General features: G+C 50.8%; 1 protein-coding gene across 1 annotated transcript in view; it reads left to right on the plus strand.

The window, feature by feature from the left end:
• The first annotated feature begins 8,218 nt into the window (after positions 1-8,218).
• Positions 8,219-21,547, plus strand: part of POU2F3 (POU class 2 homeobox 3) — an 88,003-nt gene continuing 74,674 nt past the window's right edge. Inside the window, exons 1-2 of the mRNA XM_055548385.1 lie at positions 8,219-8,246; positions 15,556-15,624. Of these exons, the coding sequence (XP_055404360.1) occupies positions 8,219-8,246; positions 15,556-15,624 (97 nt within the window). The remainder of the gene's footprint in view (positions 8,247-15,555; positions 15,625-21,547) is intronic.

The raw sequence follows: 21,547 nt of genomic DNA on the forward strand, positions 1-21,547 counted from the left end.
ATAAATAGATAAATAAACATTTTTAAAAAAAATCTGAGTATGATTTATCGTTGGCCCTCCATACCCATGGTTCCTTAGTATCCGCAGCTCTGCATCCTCACATTCAACTGTGGATCGTGTGGCACTACAGTATTTACTATTGAAAAAATCCCCAGACGACTGTACTCAGGCTCTTTAAATCCATCTTGTTCAAGGGTAAACACACACACACTAATTGGTTTTAGCTCATGAGATTGGGGATCTGGCCAGTCAAGTCCTGGCAGCTGGCAGATTAGGCAAAAGTTGATGTGGCAGCCTTGAGTCTGAAATCTGTAGGGCAGGTCAGCAGCTGGAAGTTCAACTCAATTTCCATGTTGAGTCTTGAGGCAGAATTCCTTCTCCAGGAAACCTGTCTTTGCTCTTAAGGCTTTCAACTGATTGGATGAGGCCAACCCACATTATCAAGGATCATCTCCTTTACTGAAAGGCAACTGACTGTACAATAGACATTAATCATTTCTACAAAATACCTTCACAGCAACACCTACTCTAATATTAGACCAAACAACTAGCAAGGTAGCCTAGCCAAGCTGACACAGAAAATTCACCACCACATCTGCTATCACTTTATATTATCACCAAGTGTTGGTGTTTTGACTATGAGAAGCATCAGAGTATTCTACAAGTTTATTCTCCTGTATGAACAAGTGACCATAGAGAGGCGACTGGCCGTGCTGGCTCCCTGTTTGTTCCTGGGCCCCGGCATTCTCCACCTCCCGCTGCCCTGCTTTGTGTCCCAGGACTCCAACCTCTGGATCAGCCTGACCTAGGTTCCCTCACCTGTGGCTCAGCCAGGAGAAGCAGCAGAGGTCATAGGGCAGGATGAGAGATTTGAGACCTGGATTCCCTGCCCCTGGCTTCCTTGGTACCATAGCTCTGGCCCCTGGCTTTCTCCCTCCAAGGCTCCAGACCTCCTAGACCACCATTCATCCTTGGTCCTCTTCAGCCCTAGCTTCTCAGTGTCCCTTAACCCCATAGTTGCTGTTCAATCACCAAATCGTGTCCAACTCTTTGCAATCCCATAGACTGCAGCACGCCAGGCCTCCCTGTCCCTCATTATCCCCCGGGGTTTGCCCAAGTTCATGTCCATTGAATCGATGATGCCATCCAACCATCTCATCCTCTGTCACCCTCTTCTCCTCTGCCCTCAATCTTGCTCAGCATTAGGGTTTTTTTCAATAAGTCAGCTGTTCACATCAGGTGGCCAAAGTTTTGGAGCTTCAGCTTCAGCATCAGTCCTTCCAATGAATATTCAGGATTGAATTCCTTTAGGACTGACTGGTTTGATCTCCTTGCTGTCCAAGGGACTCTCAAGAGTCTTCTCCAGCACCACAGTTTGAAAGCAGCAATTCTTCAGCACTCAGCCTTCTTTATGGTCCAACTCTCACGACCGTAAATGACTACTGGAAAGACCATAGGCCACTGGCACCTCTGTAAATAAGCACTCCTTTGTCAAAGGACCTCTGGGTCAGGCTGACTGTTTTCCTGTAGAGATCCTGACGATAATAGCTGTCCCAGATGGGGACCCAGAAAAAATGGACAGTGGATGGGAAGAGGGCCAAAGTAACATGGATGGCATAGGACTGTTTGATCCTTGGGAGAAAGTCCAGACCTCAGGGGGGCTTCCAGTGAAGCTAGGGAGAGAAGGCAGATCACCAGCTACCTTAGGGCCCAGAGCTTTTCTGGGGTGGCATCTGCATGCCTGGAGACAGTGGTCTCACTGTCTGGGTCCTGGCTCCTGCCTTGTGTCTCCTGCTGGGAGAATGTGTGGACTCCCAGAGGTAGGGGGTGGGGTGAAGGGACCCTGCGCTCACAGCCCCCTCTTCTCCTGCACTCCAGAAGCAGAAGCCTCTCTAGCCGCTGCCTCTACATCGGCCTCTCAGGATTCCCGCCTGTCCTGATGGTGGGGACATGTCCCTTCTCCCCCGACTCCATGGCTCTGAATCCCAGGCTCCCCCTTCCTGTCTGGAGAACTCCCCTCTCTTCCCCTTGCATCTCCCTCTTTCCCGCCTCCTGCCCATCTGCCCTGAGAAGGTTTTTAACTCTTTCCCATTTAAAAAAGAAATCAAAACCACCCCAAGCCCCAGTCTCGCTCCACCTCTGCCCTATTTCTCCTTGTGCCTGCACAGTCAACCTTCTTGCCAGACTCCTCCTCCGCTTCCACCCCGTGCCGTGGCATTCAAGCCTAGGCTGTGTTGCAATCAGCAGAAGTCACCTGCTCCTGAAACCAGTGGATTATTTCCACCTAAGTTAGGCCCGATTCAAAGTTCTCCCTGTGCAAATATCATCGCCTTCCCTTGCCTGTGGTTTTCCACCTCTTGTACTCTGTGATCCAGCCGGCTTGTACTGTGTGGGCTCCTCCAGGGTGCCACGCACCCTCCTGGCATATGCTGTTCCTTTTGCTTGTACTGCTTATACTCCATTCCTCCTCCTTCCTCTTTGCTGGGGGTGTCTGCTTAGATGTCCCTGCCTCAGAGAAGACTTTCCTGATGCCTACCCACAGGTTCAGGTAAGGTGTGCCCCTCTGTGGACCCCATGTGCGTGCTAAGTCGCTTCAGGCATGTCCAACTCTTTGCAACCCTATGAACCATAGCATGCCAGGCTCCTCTGTCCATGGGATTCTCCAGGCAAAAACACTGGGGTGGGTTGCCACGCCCACCTTCAGGGGATCTTCCTGATCCAGGGATCTAACCCATGTCTCTTACATCTCCTGTCTTGGCTGCGGGTGGTTCTTTACCTCTAGCACCACCTGGGAAGCCCTGTGGGCCCTATAGTCCCCTCTATTTCCCTGAGACACAGGTCCCAGGATGAGGGACTTGCCCCAGGATGGTCCGCAAGCATCACCAGGCCATGAACTTCCTGAGGTCAGGGACACTGCCTGGTCTCTATTGCATTCCCAGCCTCTAGCCTAATGCATAGCTCCAGGGGGTACTCAATTCTCAGCTCTAGATGGATGCGTACACAAAGGGCTCTGACCTCCTATGTGCGTGGGTGGCATGGAGCTCAGATGCTCCAGAGGGCAGTGTGGGAGGTGGGACGTTTTAACCTGCAGAACTGTCCAGCAAAAGGACTGACAGCCCAAGGCAGTGACTGGATGATTCCAGCTGGGCTTTCCATGGTAAAGTCTGGCCTTTGATGGGAAGCATGGACTAGAAGACCCTACAGCGGCCTGAAACTAACACTCAATATCTCCAACTGGCGTGGAACCTGGGCCCTTGCCTGTGGTTCCCCCAGACTTGGACAGGCACCACAGGAGACACTGGGGAGACCTCTCCAGAATCCTGGAAGAGCAGGTGAGGTGAGGGCTCGAGTCAGGATCACACTCCCATCACCACAAGAGGGCGCCTTGGGCTTAGACTTGCCCTGAGTCTGCAGGGGGACTGGGAGGCTTACTGGTGGGCTCACTGAGGCATAGCTCTGCAGAAGATGTGATTAGAGTGGCCAGACCTTGGACCAATGCTGGCCCCAAGGTCAAAAGAGTTCATTGGACATCAGAGTTGTTAGGCTGTTTTAAAATTAAATACATATATTATGATTTATTATTTGAGAACTTCGAGAGCAAAGCGGGCAACAAGTTTGTGTGTACTCCCCCTAGTCGGGGGTGGGGGTGGGGGGTGAGGGGGTGGGGCTCAGCACTGGGGTTGGGGTTCAGCATTGCGGATATCAGGGGCAGGGAACAGCTATGTCCTGACCACCACGGCCTCTCCTGTCCACTTCCCGAGAAAGCTGCTTTACTCTGGTTCCCAGAGCACCTCTCACTCTGTCATCCCAACACTAACCCCCTCCAATCCCATTCTGCCAATACGCCTCCTGGCAATGGTGCCATCAGATAGACTCTAGGTCTGATTTTAAAAGAGGCCCAGGATTTCTTCCTGGCCTCTGTCTTCCTTCCATCTGCTCTTGTGGGAAGCCTGAGCTGAATCTCATTCCCTGTGGTCACCCCAAGGCAAGGGGCTGACCCCCCACCCCACACCCCTACACTCTGGGCCCTACAGCCCATCTGGCAGACAGAAAGAACGAACGAGATGAGACTTGTTACTTGGTGGCCTTCCAGGCTGCCTGGCTTCTCCACCCTTCTCCCAGTCCTGACAACTCAATCCAGCTGACATGACAGGAAATGAGAGTGAGCCCGAGGGCCTGCAACCAAGGAGTCCACTTTGCTGAGGTGGGGAACAGGGCTGTGGCCCCACCTCCCTCCCCGAGCACCTTCTCCAGGGGTAAAGCTTGTTTCCAGAAATGTGTCTGGAAGGGTAGACTTAACTCCCAGAGCCTTCTGTCCTTGAAGCAAAAGAAGTTGACAGCTTGCTCAAGTAGAAATGGGGCTGGGGGGCTAGTGACTTCCTAGAGGTGCGGCCGAGGGGATCAGATGTCAATACAGGAAGACCAGAAGGACCCCAGGAGGGATCCAAGTTGAGCACAGTCTGGGGACAACAGGATCTTGGAGCAAAGATTTGGCTGCTTTCTGAAAAAGCCCTCCAGCTGTTGAGGGGGTGGGGGTAGAGGAGGAAGGGGTCATTTGCATAAAATTTACATGTGATTTGCATGTGGTGCTTTTGATGTCCAAAGGCACTGAAATTTCCTGTCCTTGCTTCTTTTCCCTTTTCTTCCCTCTGTTCCTTTCCAACCTCCAGGCAATTCCCTATCTCTCTCCTCTCCCCACAGCTTTTTCTCTTCCACACTAAACAGAGGAATGGAGTGAGTATTAGGCCCCAGGGGTTGGGGCCTACCACCTGCCATCTGCCCAGAGCTCAGAGAGCTGATTTCATGGAGACTCTTGAGTGTTCCATAGAAGCACTCACAGTCTCCATGAAGGAGGGAGGGACAAAGGGTCTTTTGCATGCCTGTTCCAGTTCATCTAGTGGAAATGATCATCAAGCAAGTCAGAAAGAGAAGGAACAAAAATTGTCCAACACTGCCCCTCGTCCCACCCAACTTTCAAAGACCCAGGAAGAACATATGACGAAGGAGCAGAGAGAATAGGGTCTCCTCCTATACTTGCTGTGTGACCTTGGCAAGTCCTATGTGTGTGCGTGCCCAGTCGCACAGCTAAGTCCACCTCTTTGCGACCCTATGGAATGTAGCCTGCCAGGCTCCTCCGTCCATGGGATTTCCCAGGCAAGAGAATAGAGGGTAGCCATTTCCTTCTCCAAGGGACCTTCCCAACCCAGGGATTGAATTTGGGTCTCCTGCGTCTCCTGCATGGGCAGGTGGATTCTTTATCACTGAGCCACCTGGAAAGCCTGGGCAAGTCTTCCCTGCTTGTGGACCTCGGTGAGGTCCCTCAAAGTCCCTCGTATGATTGTTTCTAGGTTCCTTCTACTTCGAGTGATAAGATCATAGAAAGGAAAAGAAGAGAAGAGGAGACAGGCTCAGACGCTGGACAGCAGGATTAAAAGCACCAGCTTTGGAGTCAGGCAGACCTAGTCTAAATTTCAACTCTCCCATCTCCTAGCTACATTAATCCCCCTGAACTTCAGTTTCCTCATCCATAAAAGAAATCTAAAAATTGTATGCTTCTCCTAAAGGTGTGCTGACAAAGTAAGAAGGCATATGCCCAGCATGGAGAACTTCCTTGACATATAGTAAGTGCTCAGTCAATATTTATTGAATGAATGAATAAATGAATGAAGGTGAAGTCCTGTCTGCCACCTCTCCCCCAACCTCCCATCCTCCGTCCAATCTCCCTTCCTGCACACAATCTCCCCTCCCATGGTCTGGAACCCACAGCTGTCCTTCCAACTATGAACCTATAAGGCCCCATACGGCCCCATCTCTTCCCCAGTGGCCCCATTCCCAGGAGTTCCACCCCTCCCAACCCCAGGACCCGAGAATCCTAGGCTACTAGAGCTGGAAGTCCCTTAGAAGTCATTAGGTACATGCTCCTCTGGCTTCTGGAAAAGTAAAGCCCCGGAAAGAAATGTAACTTTGCACATAGAAAAGAGACAGAGGTTCCAGATAATGGCGGTCAGAGAATCAGACCCCTGGTGCACATGGCTATGCAAATGATATGCAAATAGAGATATGGAAATTGCAAGCACACAGGGGTATATAAACTATGTGCAGGCATTTTTCTAGGATGACGGTAGGTGAAGTGCAGTTGTAGATAAGCAATGGCCTCAGGTTTGGGGCAAACCTGAAGTGGAGGAGGGAAAGAAAAGGAGAGGAAAGAGAAGGGAAGGAAGGGACAGCCTGGCAGTGTCCTGAGGCAGATGGGGGAAGGGACATCCCTGGGTTCACTAGGCCTCCAAAAAGCTACTGGTCTCTTTCCTCTGCCAGAAGAAATAGGAAGAAAGTCTCCTGCCTTCTTGCCAAGGGTGGGGAGAGGAGTGGAAGGTGCGACAGGGGGTGAGTGGTTGTATGGACCTGAAGAGGTGCTTATTAAACACTTTCTATCCCTGCAAGGCCACTGTGGCACCCACTGAACCCTTTCTGACACCTGACATGTACCCTACATGGTATTTGGTGCAGTGGGGAAGACAATCAGTTAACAACCAGAAGGAAGAATAAGAAAAGTCCCATAGAACAGGCCACAAGGGCTATTAGGAACATTGAAATGTTACGGTAATTTAATAACAGATCAGGTAACTTCTAACTTCAGAAAGGAGGTGGCATCTGAATTATGTACAGAGGGAATAGAGTGTAGAGCTTTCAAATAGGAGCCCTGTTACTTACTTGCTGGGTAACTTTGGGCAAGCTAAACCCTCTAAACCTCATTTTCCCCATCTGTAAAACGGAAATATAACAGTCCAATGTGTGGTTGTTATGAGGACTAAACAAGATCAAGTGACTTTAAAGTGCTGGTTAGCACACTGCCTGACACACACTGAAAGCTCAGTAAATGCTGGATGTTATGACGGGGATTATGGGAGTGGATGGTGAGTGGATATACCACCTGGAAAAAATACTGCAAACGATGCATAGAGGCAGAAAAGTCCAAGATCTGCTCTGTAAGCAGCTTGATAGGGAGACCTGCCTGGAAAGCAAGGCGAGGGCTGCTTCTGCTGGGGGCACCCAGCTTCCTAGGCTTATAGGCAGGTCGCCTCTTGACCTTGGCACCTCTTACTGGGACCTGAAGAGTGGAGCAGAAGAGTAGGGGAGCTCAGAGGATGAGTCTATGATGGGTGCTGGAGAGAGCATGGAGTGGGAGTCCAGAGACCTACCCCTGGCCAGGATCCTACCCCCAGCCAGGCTCCTTCCATCACTAGGGTACTGTGTTGCCTTTGGACAAGTCACTTCCCAGCTCTGTACATGAGGGAGGTGACTGCTCCCACAGCCCCTGTCACTCAATAAATAACGTTCACATCATTCTCTCAAAGAGCCTCACAGCAATCTGAAACCTGATAGAGCAGGCAAGAGACAGAATCTTCACCTAGAAAACGTGATAATTAGCTGGGACCCATCCAGGTCCCAGGAGGAGATGAGGATGCATGGGGACTTAGGTGAGCTTGGCCACCTGCTAAGTTCCTATCATTAGATGCAGTTAAAATTAGCACCTGTCCCATTTTATGGATGAGTAAACTGAGTTCAGGGAGGTGATGAGCTTCCTCTCCTGTTACACAGCCGGCAAGCGGCTGAGAGGTAGAATTCCAACTCTAGATTCTTGCCAGCACACTCTCGTGGCTTCTCCAGACACACCAGAACTCCTCCAAGAGCTGGGGTATCTGTCCAGAGGAAAGCTCAGGCCCCCGTTGGTTAATCCTCCAGGGGTTCCTCAATAGGACGAGCCGGACCGGGAGCCTGGGTCGCCGCGGGCCGGGCGCGGTGGGAAGAGGCCGCCGGCCGGTCTGGGGCTGACAGGTGTTCCGCAGGGTCGGGACCCGCCCCGGCAGCACGGACTGCCCCCTCCACCGGCCCCCGGCTCCCCGAATGCAAATCGCTGCTTTGCCTGGGCCCGGGGCCAGGCGCGGGGGCCCTGCCAGGGGGCGTGGCCCGCGGCCCCCGCCCGCCGCGCGGCGTGCTCACCTGGGGAGTGTGGCAATCCCGCCGCGTCGAGTGCTGCCCGGGCGGCCGCGAGCGAGCAGCGGAGCGCGCGACGGCGGCGGCGGCGGCTCCGGCGGCGGCTCCCGCGGCGGTGGCGGCCGGGGGCGGAAGGCAGGAGACCCTGGCTTCCCCTGGGGCCCGGCTGGGGCAGACGCGAGGGGCCTGGGGGGAAGCTGGCTTTGGCCCCGCCTGGGGCAGGATGGTGAATCTGGAACCCATGCACCCAGGTGAGGGGCGGAGGGCGCGAGCTCTGACAGGTGTCCCTGCGTGCGGGAAGGGACGAAGGACAGGGGCGCCGCTCTCGGGGGTGTTGTTCCCCTGCGGCCAGGTGAGGGCGGTGTGGACAGCGGGTCACCCCGGGCGGGCGGGCGCCTGGAACGTCTGGGGGATTTGGGGGAAGAATGCGGGTGGAGGCTACAGCGTGGGGGTGTCAGGGCTTCTGAAGGCTCGCAGCACCCCAAGAGCCACAACTATGTGGGACCTGAGCGTGCTGGGCTGTCCTAGGCTCGGGGAAGTTGCCTTACTGTTCACTTACTGCAGAAGGGTGGCTCATTGGCTTAACCACGGGTGTGGACCTGGGAGTGCAGAAGTGAGGGAAGTACTTGTATCCACATGTTGGTGTTTGGTGTCCCCGGCATTTATATGAAGTGGAGGCCAAATGGACATTTGTGCCGTCTAGGGGTGCCTAGGAGAAGCGAACAGAGCTGGGCATTTACACAGGCACAACCCGGGCAGCTGCTATGCCGCACCTATATTGATTAGGGCTTACGGAAGTACCTCTGGTGAATATCAGAGGGGAGTCTACCTGTCCTCAGGTATGTTGGGGGAGGAGGTGGAGCAGACCCCGTGAAGGTGTGCCTGCCCCCCAACTCTGTGGATCTAGGTGGTGTTACAGGCTGGTGCACGGCGGGGTTGGGGAGTCCATGTGCAGGGGCTGGGCCGGAGCTCTGTGGGACCCCACTGGAGGAGTAGCCTGCTCAGGGGCCTGTGGGAAGTCCTTCCATCTCTCTGTCTGAGAGGGGACGTGAGAGATGCATCAGCAGTGGGTGCACGGCAGCGGAGACCCAGGGGTACCCAGTTCCTGTGTTCTTTGTTCCATGTCCCATAGATTTAGATTCCAAGCTCTCCTCTCCCCAGGGGTGGGAACGTAGGCCATAGAAATACTCTTCTGGGAGTCAGTTTCCCCTGCATGAAAGGTCTGTGAGCACGGAGTGAACCAGGGCCCTCTCCATTCACCCCGCTGATCCCTCCTTCCCCATCCGGGGGAGGACAGGGGCTCCTAATACCAGAGGCTGGACTTGGTGTTGGAGTGGGGCTTCTGGAGGTCTGAGGGCCTGAGCAGAGAAGGACTCCAGGTGAAGAAAGCTGAGCCTGGTTTGGCCATTTCAAACCAGCGACTTGCCTCTTAAAGGGGGCAGCACCCAATGCATGGCCTTTATTAAGGACTTCAGGGCTGTTGGTGGAATTTTGTTACCTGCTCTTCTTTCTGGAGGAAGCAATTCTCAAGACCCAACCCAAGGAGCATGGCAGGCTAGAGTTTGGCCTTTTCCTGGAGCAGCCAGTCCTGAAATCAAGCAGCAGTGGATGCACGGGGGAGACCCAGGGACCCCAGTTTCCCCAGACGTAGTCCTGATGTGGCTGAAAGAAAGCCAGCTGACAGTGAGGTGTTAACTCTGAGTGGATCCCCGGGCACCAGGACGTGCCAGGAAGGGCTCAGTGAGGCGGAAGGAGCCATCCAACTGGGTATCATCCAGTGTTTGGGTAAAGTCCATTTCCAGATCCTGAAGCACCAGTATGGAGCTGGACGTGGCCAGGAGCCGATCCTGGGCTCTCGTTCCTCCACTTCCCACCAAGAAGGCCTCAGCACACATGGGGAGCAAGACCTCAGGAAGATCAGAGACTTCCTGGGGGTTTTCCACCTCGTTGTCTTCTGGAGGCTCCTTCTCTGGGGGAAGTGGGAGGAGGGGGTACCCTGCAACCCAGCAGGGAGGCCGTGTGAGGGTGAAGAGGATCTTGCTCAGAGCCCTAGAGGGTGAGGCTGAGGTGAGGAGGCCGAGCCCTCCTTGCCTGGCCTGGGAGAAAGCTCCAGGCTGATGCTTATCAGGAGCCCGGCACCTCCCCCAGCCCTGTCCCCTGCAGGCAGACACCGAGAGGGTGATTAAGCTAAACCTGAGGGGCGCTGCCTCCTCAGGTGGGGTCTGCATCTACCTGGTGTGGGCAACCTGAATCATCTCTCTACAGCTGCTTGCTGCCACTCCCCAGCCCACTTCTTCAGCCTGTCTCCCCTTGGGGCTGTCCAGCCTTCCTGTGAGGTTTCTTGGCCCCTCTGTGGTGTCCGGTTCCCCTTCGACAGCACCTCAAAGGGATCGCTCAGTTTGGGACTTTCTGTGAAGCCTCTCTGACTGGGTCTCCATTTGAGGGTTCCCTTTGCTGGGTCTTCTCAGTGGACTTCTTACTCCAAGGTCATCTTTTTAGGGTCTTTCATTGAGGGCCCTGCTGTGGGGTCTCTGAGGGAGGGTCCATCTATGGAGTGTCTCCTTGTGGGTCCCTCTCTCGGGTCTCTCAGTTCAGGATCCTCTTTGCGGAAATTTGGTCTCTCTCTCTCTTTTTTAAAATTATTTATATATTTATTTGGCTGCATTGGGTCTTAGTTGTGGCACTCAGGGCCTTTCATTGCAGAACACAGACTCTCTAGTCGTGTGCAGGCTTAGTTGCTCCACCGCATGTGGGATCTTAGTTCCCTGACCAGGGATCGAACTTGTGCTCCCTGCATTGCAAGGTGGATTCTTTTATATATATATATATATATATATATATATATATATATATATACACACACACACACACACACACACACACAAACAATAAATTTATATGTAATAAATAAATATATAATAAATTATATATATAAATATATAATTTTATATAAATATATAATATAATATATAATATAAATATATTATATATATATAGTTACACCTAAAACTATCACAACATTTTTAATTGTCTATACTCCTATATATATGTCTAGGAGTATAGACAATTAAAAATGTGATGGTTTCAGGTGGACAGCAGAGGTTCAGCCATGCATACACATGTATCCATTGCTCCCCTCCCATCCAGGCTGGCAAGATGGATTCTTAACCACTGGACCACCAGGAAAATCCTGAAATCTGGTCTCTTTTGAACCCTATTTTTCCCCTCCCAGTGGTCCTGTGTCCTGTGGGTACTTTATAAACAGCACTTGCCCTTTGAATCCCCAGTCTGAGCCCTTGTGGATTCCTCCTCCATTGATTTACTACAAGAGTTTGGGGTGGGGTGTGGAGGGGGGGGTGGGAGCTCACAAAGTGGGATGTGGGCTACCCTGAAGCTCCCCACCCAGCAGCTCCGTTGGCATGTCAGCCCCTGTGCCGCGAGCATGTCAGCCCCTGTGCCAGCCCATCTTTTCGCTTGGATAACCTGGGTGCCAGCTGTGATCCAGGTCTGCCTGGGGCCTCAGCACTTTGGATTTTGTAGAGTGCCTCTCCTTTGACACAAACACCCGAGCATGCATGAGGTCACCAGACAGGGGGGCACCCCAGCCAAAGAGGGGCTCCTCCCTCCCAGGCCCCAAACAGGTGGAGGGGTAGACAAGAGTCAGACAGAAGGCTTCCCTGGGGGTGCAGTTAAGAACCTGCCTGCCAGTGCAGGGGACAGGGATTTGTTACCTGGTCCATGAAGATCCGGTAACTAAACTCGTGTACCCCAACCACTGAAGTCCACTCGCCTTAGAGCCTGTGCTCCTCAACAAGAGAAGCCACCACAATGAGAAGCCTGCACACCCGGCAACTAGAGAGCAGTACCCACTTTCCGAAAGTAGAGAAATTTGATGTGCAGCAACAAAGACCAGTGTAGCCAGAAAAAAAAAAAAGGAATAAAAAACCTCAGGCAGAAGAGTCAGAAGAGACAGTGGAATTCAGCCTAAGGGGGACACTCAGTTAGTCCCAGGGCACCTCTTGTTTTGCCCCTTTCCTCACTGTGAGCTGTTCCCCATCAGGATTGGGAAAGAAGATTCAAGTCTCACAGACTGATACCAGTTACGGCTCGGGACCCCAGGGTCCTTCCAAGGTCTCATGAGAGGATGTGCATTTCTCCTGAAGTAGAGGCGAGAGTTGTCTCCTCCACAGCAGAGTTGGAAACATGGCTAGCTTAGAAGTAGGACGGTGGGCCCCTTGAATTGCCTCTGGGAGAAGTGCCCCCAGCAGTGCGTGTGGGAGGGAGAAGTCAGGAGGAGCTCCAGTCCCTTCCGAAGAGTTGCAGATGGACTGTAGGAGAGAGGGGAGCGGACCTTTTGCTTTCCCAGCGTCGCCTGGGCCCGGGAGGTCCAGGACACTGGGGGCACTGAGCCTGCAGCCTGGGGAAGTGCTGCCCCTCGGACTCTGCTCCTACAGGTTCACACACACATCCTGGTTCACCAATGTGTCAGGAGGGGCTGCTGCTGGGTCATGCCAGGGCATCAGGAGGGCAAGGCTGGCAGCCAACACCTTGCCCCAGCTTCAGAGAATGACGGCGCCAGTGAGGCAGATGAGGGGCTGTCTGGTATCTGGGTTCTTACACAGAGCAGCTGAGCCTCCGCAGGGAAGGGAGTGATGGCAAGGAGCCTACTCAGTGCCAACTGAGATAAGAACAGCACAGAAGCCCGGCCCCACCCCACACCTCCCCCACTCACCTCCGGCAAGTGTTGTCCGACAGGCAAAGGGTTACGGCGTCTCAGGGAGTTTCGGTGTTGGCCCATTTTTAGGCTGAGACCCAAGAGCTCATTCCGCCCATCAGCCTCAACCTCCTACCCAACAGGAACAGGCTCTCAGTATCTTAGCATCCTATGGCACCTAAGAGCTTTTACAGATCATCTCAGCCTGCCCCTCCATGCAGACCCACATCTCTGTCCGATCCCGAAGTATCACAATGTCACTCCCATGACGGATACGTTGAACAAGTAGATGTCCTGGTAGAGTGTGGAGCCTTTGACTCCTTCAAAAGTTTTTTTTCGATATGATTAGGACTACCTTTTATGCTAATTTAAAAGTTCAGAGAGATGGCTTTCGGATAGATTTAAAGATGGTGCAGGGAATGGGTTTTGGAGGAGAGTCTGTGTTATAGGCATAAAATTACGGTTGAGCTAAAAAGTTACCCTTCTTAAACGTTAGAAGTTTGGAATAAGTTGATTCAGAATACTTGGTTATCATCCCAGCCTTACTACTACTTAAACTCTTCCTGTGCCCATGAGCGTTTTTCTAATGAAGTCAGAATTTGGAGACTGCAGATGCCTTCCCAGGTAAAGGACAAATTACGATAGTGCTGAGACAGAAAACCAAAGCTGTTTATTGTAATGGGAGAAGGGGACCCCCATCGAAGCCTAAGTATCTGGTTAGTTCACTCATTTATCACAGCTTTCTTTATGCCAAGTGCTGTGCCAGGCTGTTTTCATTCAAAATCTTACTTGCTCATCACAATAACTCTAGGGAGTATCATTCTTTTCTTTTCTTTTTTAGCTGAGAAAACAGGTTCACGTGTGTGGCCAGGGTTCCCCCTGCTAGTTAGGATGGCACTGGGATTAAATCCAGGACTGTCTGTCTGCTGTCAAAATCTGTGCTCTGAATTCCCAGGACTGCTGAAGCAGGTTTAAAAGCCCAATGAGGGTGAGAACTCACCCCCCCTCCCACCCGCTTCCTCGCGTCAGTCTCTGGCTTTTTCTCAGCACTGTTGAGAATCCCTATGGGGGAGTGTGACTGAGCCTGTCTGTGGTAGGCAATGCCCAACTCAAGGGTGGGACTTCATTGGTGGGACAAAGCAAAGCCTGTTTTCCCACTGGAGCAGAAAATGAGGACTAGCAGAAGTCCTTTGCAGGTGTGTCCAGGTGGCCCACCCTAGTTATGCTGAAGCATGGCAGACTATACAGAAAGTTTCAAACTGCAGAGAAAGGACTTTGGTTAGGCTCACGAAATGCTTTCTCAAGTGTCATGCGCTGAGAAGGGTGGCCAGTGTGGTTGCAGGGTTTCCCCTAGAGGTCTGTAACCACACAGGACAGCATGGACGTCTGAGGCAGGCTATACGGAGCTCCACTTATTCATCTGGGAGTGGTCACTTAGGCTGATCACAAAAATACTCCTCAAACTACAGCAGCTCCTAAGTTTGCTTACCCCCTCCCTGCTGCTGGGGTGTTCCAAGGTCTGGAGAGCCTTGGGACTCCCCATCTCTGTCTTGCTTGGCATGACAGTCACCCCTTCTGCACTGCAGTCACTGCTACCCCTGGGACCACAATTTAAATCTCTGCCAGAGCCACACACGTCATTGTCCTAAACTAAATAAATAAATGAGTTTCTTCCCACTTTTCCCCCTGGGGGAGGTCCACCCTTCTCCCTCATCCTGATCCTCTCCAGACCTCAGGCATCCAGACTGCCAACTGCTTGATTACCTGATGCAAATGAAGATGGCCTGCTTACCCGACATTGGCTGGGGAGCTGGGTATGCAAATTGGCTCACCCAGACTTTATCAGATTTGAAAGAGTTAAAATGCTGCCCCAGAGAAGAGGGTGGGTGGGGAGTCAACCCAATTTGAATAAAATATTCTTCTGTCTTTAAGGGCTTCAGTATTTGAGTGGTTTAATAAGGAGAGGAGTCTAGAGAAAGAGAGTTAGTTCAAAGTTACATCTTTCCTTCTCTCTGTGCACCCTGGAGGAGACTTAGGGGCCCTTAAGTAGTGGCAGCTGTCTGTTGTGGGTAAATGTTTGATTTATTGAAATGAAGCAGGGCAGACAGGCCAGACCAGAAGCACTTGGGGACTGAGACAGGGGGCCTTGTGTAGGTCTTCTCTCGCTGTGGGGCACTGACCCACTCACCACCCCTCTCTTACTAAGAACTGAAAATGCTGAAGGAGTAGGAGAGAAGGTAAGGATTCCCAGAGAGGGCCACACAGATACTAGGGTTTGATCCCTAGACAGTGGGCTGACCTCTGAGAATCAAACAGAGAACAGAGGCAGGACTGGGAAAGAAAGATGAGAAGGGCAGGCCTTGGTTCAAGCGTACTCTTACCTCCCAGGTTAGAGTTATTATAGTGGGGGTTTGGGGCAGGATGCGAGATGGATTTCTTACGCTACTTTAAAAATTACTTACATTCTCCAGATGCCAAATGAAGTGAGGACGAAGAATGGGAGACAGTCTCCCCCATGCCCCACCCACCCTCTGTTGTACCCTTCCCCTTGTTTAAATTTTTACCAGCTGAGCCAGGCGATGGAAAGTAGTGGCAACGAATGATACAAAGTGGGAGAGACCCTACAGTAGCCGGAAGAGGGGGGAAAGGAGGCTAGCCTAAGAGAAGAGTATATGCGCCCCCAAGCTTATGAATATTCTAATAGTTATACGTTCAGGAATCAGGAATTTGAAAGTCTGATGGTTGTTGTAATTACACATTCATCTTCACTGTTTAGTTACAGCCACATATGTCAGAGCGAGAAAAATTGTGACTTGTTATTAAAATCAGTTGTGTTTTCCCTGCAGATATAAAGATGAGTGGGGACGGAGCAGATTCTACAGATGCTCGAAGTGCTCTCAGCCAGGTGGAGACAGGTAAGGGTCTTCTCTTCTGGGGACAGAGACAGAAAAGCAAGGGTGGGAGAGGGTTATTGGAATTCATCGAATAATGAATCTCTTATTCATTTCTTGTATCCTTTCTGGCTTGGTCTTTCAGCCAATCAGACCCAAAGGCTGAGTCAGGAAGCGAAGAGGTTCCCTAGAGATGTGGGTATGACCCTGGAGCCTTTGAACAGTAGACATTGGTCTACAGTAGAACAAAGTCTCTGGAACTAGGCCTTAGATCCTTAGAAACAAACAAGTTAGGGAGGAGATTCACTTCTCCTTCTACCCCAGCCTTTTTTTTTGTGCCTGCACCATGCAGCATATGGGATCATTAGTCCCCATACCAGGGATCGAACCCACACTCTCTGCTGTGGAAGCGTGGCATCAAACCACTGGACCCCCAGGAAAGTTCTGAGATTCACTTCTTCATTTGCCATTCCAAGACCCCTAGAAACAGCAGGCTGTGTTCCCAGCTGCTACTGGCTGACGGAAGGAGGAACCTGTCTTTGGTAAATGGGAACTAAGGCCTTTTAACCCCAGATTTCTCAATAATCCTACTCAAGTATCTAACCAAAGAGGCCCATGTACAAGTGTTCGTCTTCCAAATTACATGCATGTGGGTGGTAAATAGACCCAGAAAGGAAGGCTTAGTGCCTGGAGATGATTTTGCTTTGTGAATAAGAGAAAGAGAACAGAAAAGAATTGAGAAGAAAGTTTCATAGCTCCCTGCTTTTAACTCTGTCATTCTTACTTTGAAAGCTCCATATAATTAAAAAGAACTTAAAGAAAGATGAGTATAAATTGTAACACCACCAAATAACTTTAATAGCATCCCAACAAGACCTCAATTAGTCTTTCATGTAGATCATTAGAGGCGTAAAAATTAGAAGTGGAAGAGAATCGATGTCTCCCAGAGCTAAAATCTTTTCCCAAGTCTTCAGGTGTAGTCTCATTCCATTCTTTTTTTTTTTTTTCCTTTAGTATTATTTATTTGGCTGCACTGGATCTTAGTTGTGGTACATGGGATCTCATGGGTTCTGTAGGATAGGCAGTCTGGCTTAGTTGCCTTGTAGCATATGAGATCTTAGCTCTCAGACCAGAGATGGAACCCACGTCCCCTGCATTAGAAGGCAGATTCCTAACTACTAGACCACCAGGGAAGTCCCAGTCTAGTTCCATTCTTAAAGCTAAAAGGCTCCGGATCAGGGACAAGAAAACTGAGGGTCTTGTGGAGGCATCTGTAGGCTATATTTACCATAAACTTTCCTGCCCGCCCCGCTCCCCAGTTTAGTATTGATACTGTCTGTCTGCACAGGTGGCGGCACAGGTTTTATATTTTGCTTTGTGTCTGGGGACAGTTAAGTTAGGAGAGGGTGGGCCAATTGCAACCATTTGCCAATTGATTTATTAGCTGAGAATGTGTTACTATAGGGTCTATGGAGTGGGGCATCTTTTCTTCCCAGTTGTGAAGAAAATTGCCTTTTATCTCCAGAACTCAAGCAAGGCTTTCAAATCAGTTCTCCTGAAGAGTATCAGGCCTGTCTCTGTTCTGAACTCTTCCCTAGAAAAAGGAGAGTCCAGAAGCCTTGTTTCAGGGAAGCTGGGCCACCCTCCCCCTGTAGCAGGCTGGCTGGAGCCAACTCTGTTCATCTGGGCCGAGTATATTGTCCCAGGTATGTGAGGACACAGCTAAGAGAATGTCCATATGGGTGGAAGAGTGCACTTAGCAGGCTAGCTCTGGGGCCCTGTTATTAGTTATGGGACCAAGTCAAGGTGCCTGTGTCAGAAGTGAGAAGGACCTATAATAAAACCCTGAAAAGTGAGCCAGGAGGTGGAGGGAGTTCAGATCCTGAGTAGGGATTGGTTGTTTAGTTGTTCAGTCGTGTCTGACTCTTTGCGACCCAGTGGACTGTAGCCCTCCAGGCTTCTCTGTCCACAGGATTTCCCAGGCAAGAATACTGGAGCGGGTTGCCATTTCCTTTTCCAGGGGATCTTCCCAACCCAGAGATTGAACCCAAGTCTCCTGCGTAGAAGGCAAATTCTTTACTGCTGAGCTACCAGGGAAGTAAAGAATCTGCCTGCCAATGCAGGAACTACAGGAGACATAGGTTCGATTCCTGGTCAGGAAGATCCCCTGGAAAAGGGAATGGCAACCCACTCCAGTATTCTTGCCAGGATAATTCCGTGGACAGAAGAGCCTGGCATGCTACAGCCCATAGTGTCCCAAAGAGTCAGACATGACTGAGTGGGGTTAAGAAGGTTTATTTTTTACAGGCCATCTCCACAGTTCTGGCCTCCTGTCTGGGAGTGTAGGAGCTCGCACAGACTAGGTTGTAGGTCCAAGAATCTGAACATAAACTGATCTTTCAAACACAACTGTCATCCCAGTGACTGTCAGTTCAAAATGTGACCTTATACCACTTTGCTTCCCCAAGAGGCAGGAACAGATGACCTTTGAAGAGTATGGATTTAGAATCAAACAGATGTAGGGTAAAGAAAACAGCTTTCCTGCTTACTGGTTGTGTGATCTGATAAGTTAATTTAATTTCATCTTTTTCTCTTTTTTTAAAAATTTATTTTTGTCCATTGATTTGGCTGCACTTAGTTGATTATTGATTAGTTGCCGCATGTGGGATCTAGTTCCCAGGGACTGAACTCAGGCCCCCTGGGTTGGGAACATGGAGTTTTAGCCACTGGACCACCAGGGAAGTCCCAGTTCATCTCTTTTAAAGGGGACAATTAATGTCCATCCTTAGAGAGTAGGTTGAGAGCTGGGATATTTAAAGCCATTAGCACAGTTATGACATCTGTGGCCATCATTTCCTTGAATGGCATCATTAAGGTTTTGTGATTCGGGGGTCTTCCCTGGTAGTCAGCAGTTGGGGCTCTGAGTTTTCACCACAAGAGGCATGGGTTCAATCTTTGGTGGGGGAACTAAGATCCCACATGCCATGCTGCTGCTGCTGCTAAGTCACTTCAGTTGTGTCCGACTCTGTGTGACCCCATAGACGGCAGCCCACCAGGCTCTGCCGTCCCTGGGATTCTCCAGGCAAGAACACTGGAGTGGGTTGCCATTTCCTTCTCCAGTGCATGAAAGTGAAAAGTAAAAGTGAAGTCACTCAGTTGTGTCTGACTCTGCGCGACCCCATGGACTGAAGCCTACCAGGCTCCTCCGTCCATGGGATTTTCCAGGCAAGAGTACTGGAGTGGGGTGCCATTGCCTTCTCCACCACATGCCATGAGCCTGGCCAAAAAAAAAAAAAAAAAAGATGCAATGTACATAACGAACCTTTCTGCTAAGTGTTTTGGGGCTGCAGGTAGCTAGAGTGCCCTCACCCCTTCACTCAGGCCTTGAGGGTCAACCCTAGATATTGATTTTGCTCCTTTCTTCCACCACTCAGGGAAGAATTCTGTATGGGTCCTACACTCCAAGGAGACCCGTTAGTCCATGTTGTCTGGAACACCTCTACCCGCCGATCCTTCACTTTTAGGGGCTCAGCTTGGTAGCTGGTAGCATCCATACTTGGGTGATTGTCAAATTACTGCATGTTTTTAAGAGCAAGAAAAAAAGAGGTAGCTAATTAAAGTAACCAAACTTCCTGGAAAGTCGTTCTGACTCATTTTTTATGAAGGAAAGCTCATGGTGAGTCACAGTGGTTACCAACCTGGTTTAATGGCTTCCTTTGGATTTTTGAAATGCGGATTACCCTTCCAGGCAGTGCATGAATTAAGGGGTAGTTTGTCTCTGGGTTTTAAAGGAACTATAAACAAGGGTGACCTAGAAAGCCCCAGCTCCCAGAGAACACCCTTGGTGTTGTGTGAAATCCCCAAGAGGCACACGGTGGGAGCTGAGAAAGGGAAGTGAATTTCCCTTTCACTCTGGCCAGACCGACATAGGAGAGCGTTCTCGGGTCCAGACACAGACCTCCCCGGCTGGAGGAGACCTGGCAAGGCCGCTCATCCTTCTCTTTCCTGCCGTCTGGGCAGACAGGTAAATTCAGAGTGTCTTTGTGACAGCACGAAGGACCAGAGAAAGCTCCCGATCCCTGTCCAGTGCTGTTTCCACATCGCCCAGAAGACCGGAACCAAGCTGTTTCTATTGTAGCTGTTTTGTCCCTCAGTTGTGTCTTGACTCTTTGTGACCCTATGGACTATAGCCCACTAGTCTCCTTCTGTTCATGGGATCTCCCCAGGCAAGAAATACTGGAGTGGGTTGCTGTTGCCTTCTCCAAAGCTGGTTCTAGACTTCTAAACTTTTCTGAATCCCTACTTTGAATCCTTGTTTTTACTTTTCCGTCGTACTTAAGCTGACATCATATACTTTTTTTTTTTTTTTCTGTTCTCACTTGAGTGGTTGATAAGAAAACAAGGTTACCCACATTTCAAAAGCCCCTGGCTCTGTACTGACCAACCCCAAGCACCCACACAGCTGACCCTATGACTTTTGACCACACCGGTCATGATGTAGCTTCCAACACAGGGGAGGACAGATGGGGTGGTCTTGGGAAGAGGAAAATAAAGGCCAGTCACATCCACGGAGCTTCCTTCCCGTACCCAGGCCCATGGAGCCAGCTGTAACTACATCACCTCATTTCATTCTTACAATCCACGTTTTTATCAGTGAGGAAATTGTGACTCAGAATGAGAAACTAACTAGCCCAGGATCACACAGTTTCTAACCAGGAATCAAACTCGGGCCTGCCTGACTCAGGCTATTAACTCCCTGCAGATTACTGGGCAAGTGTTCCCTACCTGGATGTTGATTTTCCTCCCCATTAAGGAGGATTTGGGGGCTTCTCAGTGTAAAGAATCAGGAGACAGGTGAGGAGGGTTGTGGATCCCTGGGATGGGAAGATCCCCTGGAGTAGGAAAAGACACCCCACTGCAGTATTCTTGCCTGGGAAAAATCCCATGGACAACGGAGCCTAGCAGGGTACAGTCCATAGAGTTGCAAAGAGTCGGACATGACTGAGCAACTAAATAACGACAACAAAGGAGGGTTTGGGGCTGGATAATCTTTAAGGGCTGGATTTTTAAAGATGTGTACGCAGCTCTGCTTTTCAAAAATCTCATTCATCGGTTCGCACACCCACGTGGTGTGTTTGTGTGTGGGCCTCCTCAGGCCCGAGCTGCCTGTCCACCCCATCACCTGCCTCAGCCCCTACATCCCCTCTCAGCCCACTCTCCTCTGACTCCTCCAGCTGCCTGGCTGAATTCAGGCTCCGATCTCTCCTCTGACCTCGCTTGCAGGTCCCCTTGTGTCAGAACCTGGGTTCAGAAAGATGAAGAAACAGTCCCTGTCTTCAAGGAGCTTTTCTCCAGGACTTCAAGGTGCAGTGGGTAACAGGGCCAACTTGTGTCTGCCAGGAGTGCTTTTGAACAAAGTATTTGGTCTTTACAACAGTTCTATGCAGCTAGATGGCACCATCCCACTTTGCCGATGGGGATATTGAGGCTGGTTAGCAAATTTCCCCAAGATTCTGAATCTAGCAATTGACATAATTAAATCTGGGTCTTTCTAGTGACCTTTTTTTAAAAAAATAATTTTATTTACTTATTTGTTTTTGGCTGTGCTGGGTCTTCGTTGCTGCACAGGCTTTTCCCTGGTTATGGAGAGCGAGGGCCACTCTCTAGTTGTGATGTGTGGGCTTCTCATCATGGTGGCTTCTCTTGTTGCAAAGCACAGGCTCTAGGGCGTGCAGACTTCAGTAGTAGCGGCTTGTGGGCTCAGTAGTTGCGGCTCTCTTTCTACTGACTTTTCACCTAAAGAAGGTGGTGGGAAGACATGAGACCTTCACGGGGAACAAGGGACAGATGACACAAGAGAGTGGCGGCATCAGAGAGATGCTAAAACGACGGCGGGTGGCTCCAGCCAAAGGGGCCAGAGGGGAGCCAAGCCCCTGCCGGGGGTTGG

The sequence above is a fragment of the Bubalus kerabau genome, chromosome 15, assembly GCF_029407905.1.
Source record: "Bubalus kerabau isolate K-KA32 ecotype Philippines breed swamp buffalo chromosome 15, PCC_UOA_SB_1v2, whole genome shotgun sequence".
Lineage (NCBI taxonomy): Eukaryota > Metazoa > Chordata > Mammalia > Artiodactyla > Bovidae > Bubalus > Bubalus kerabau.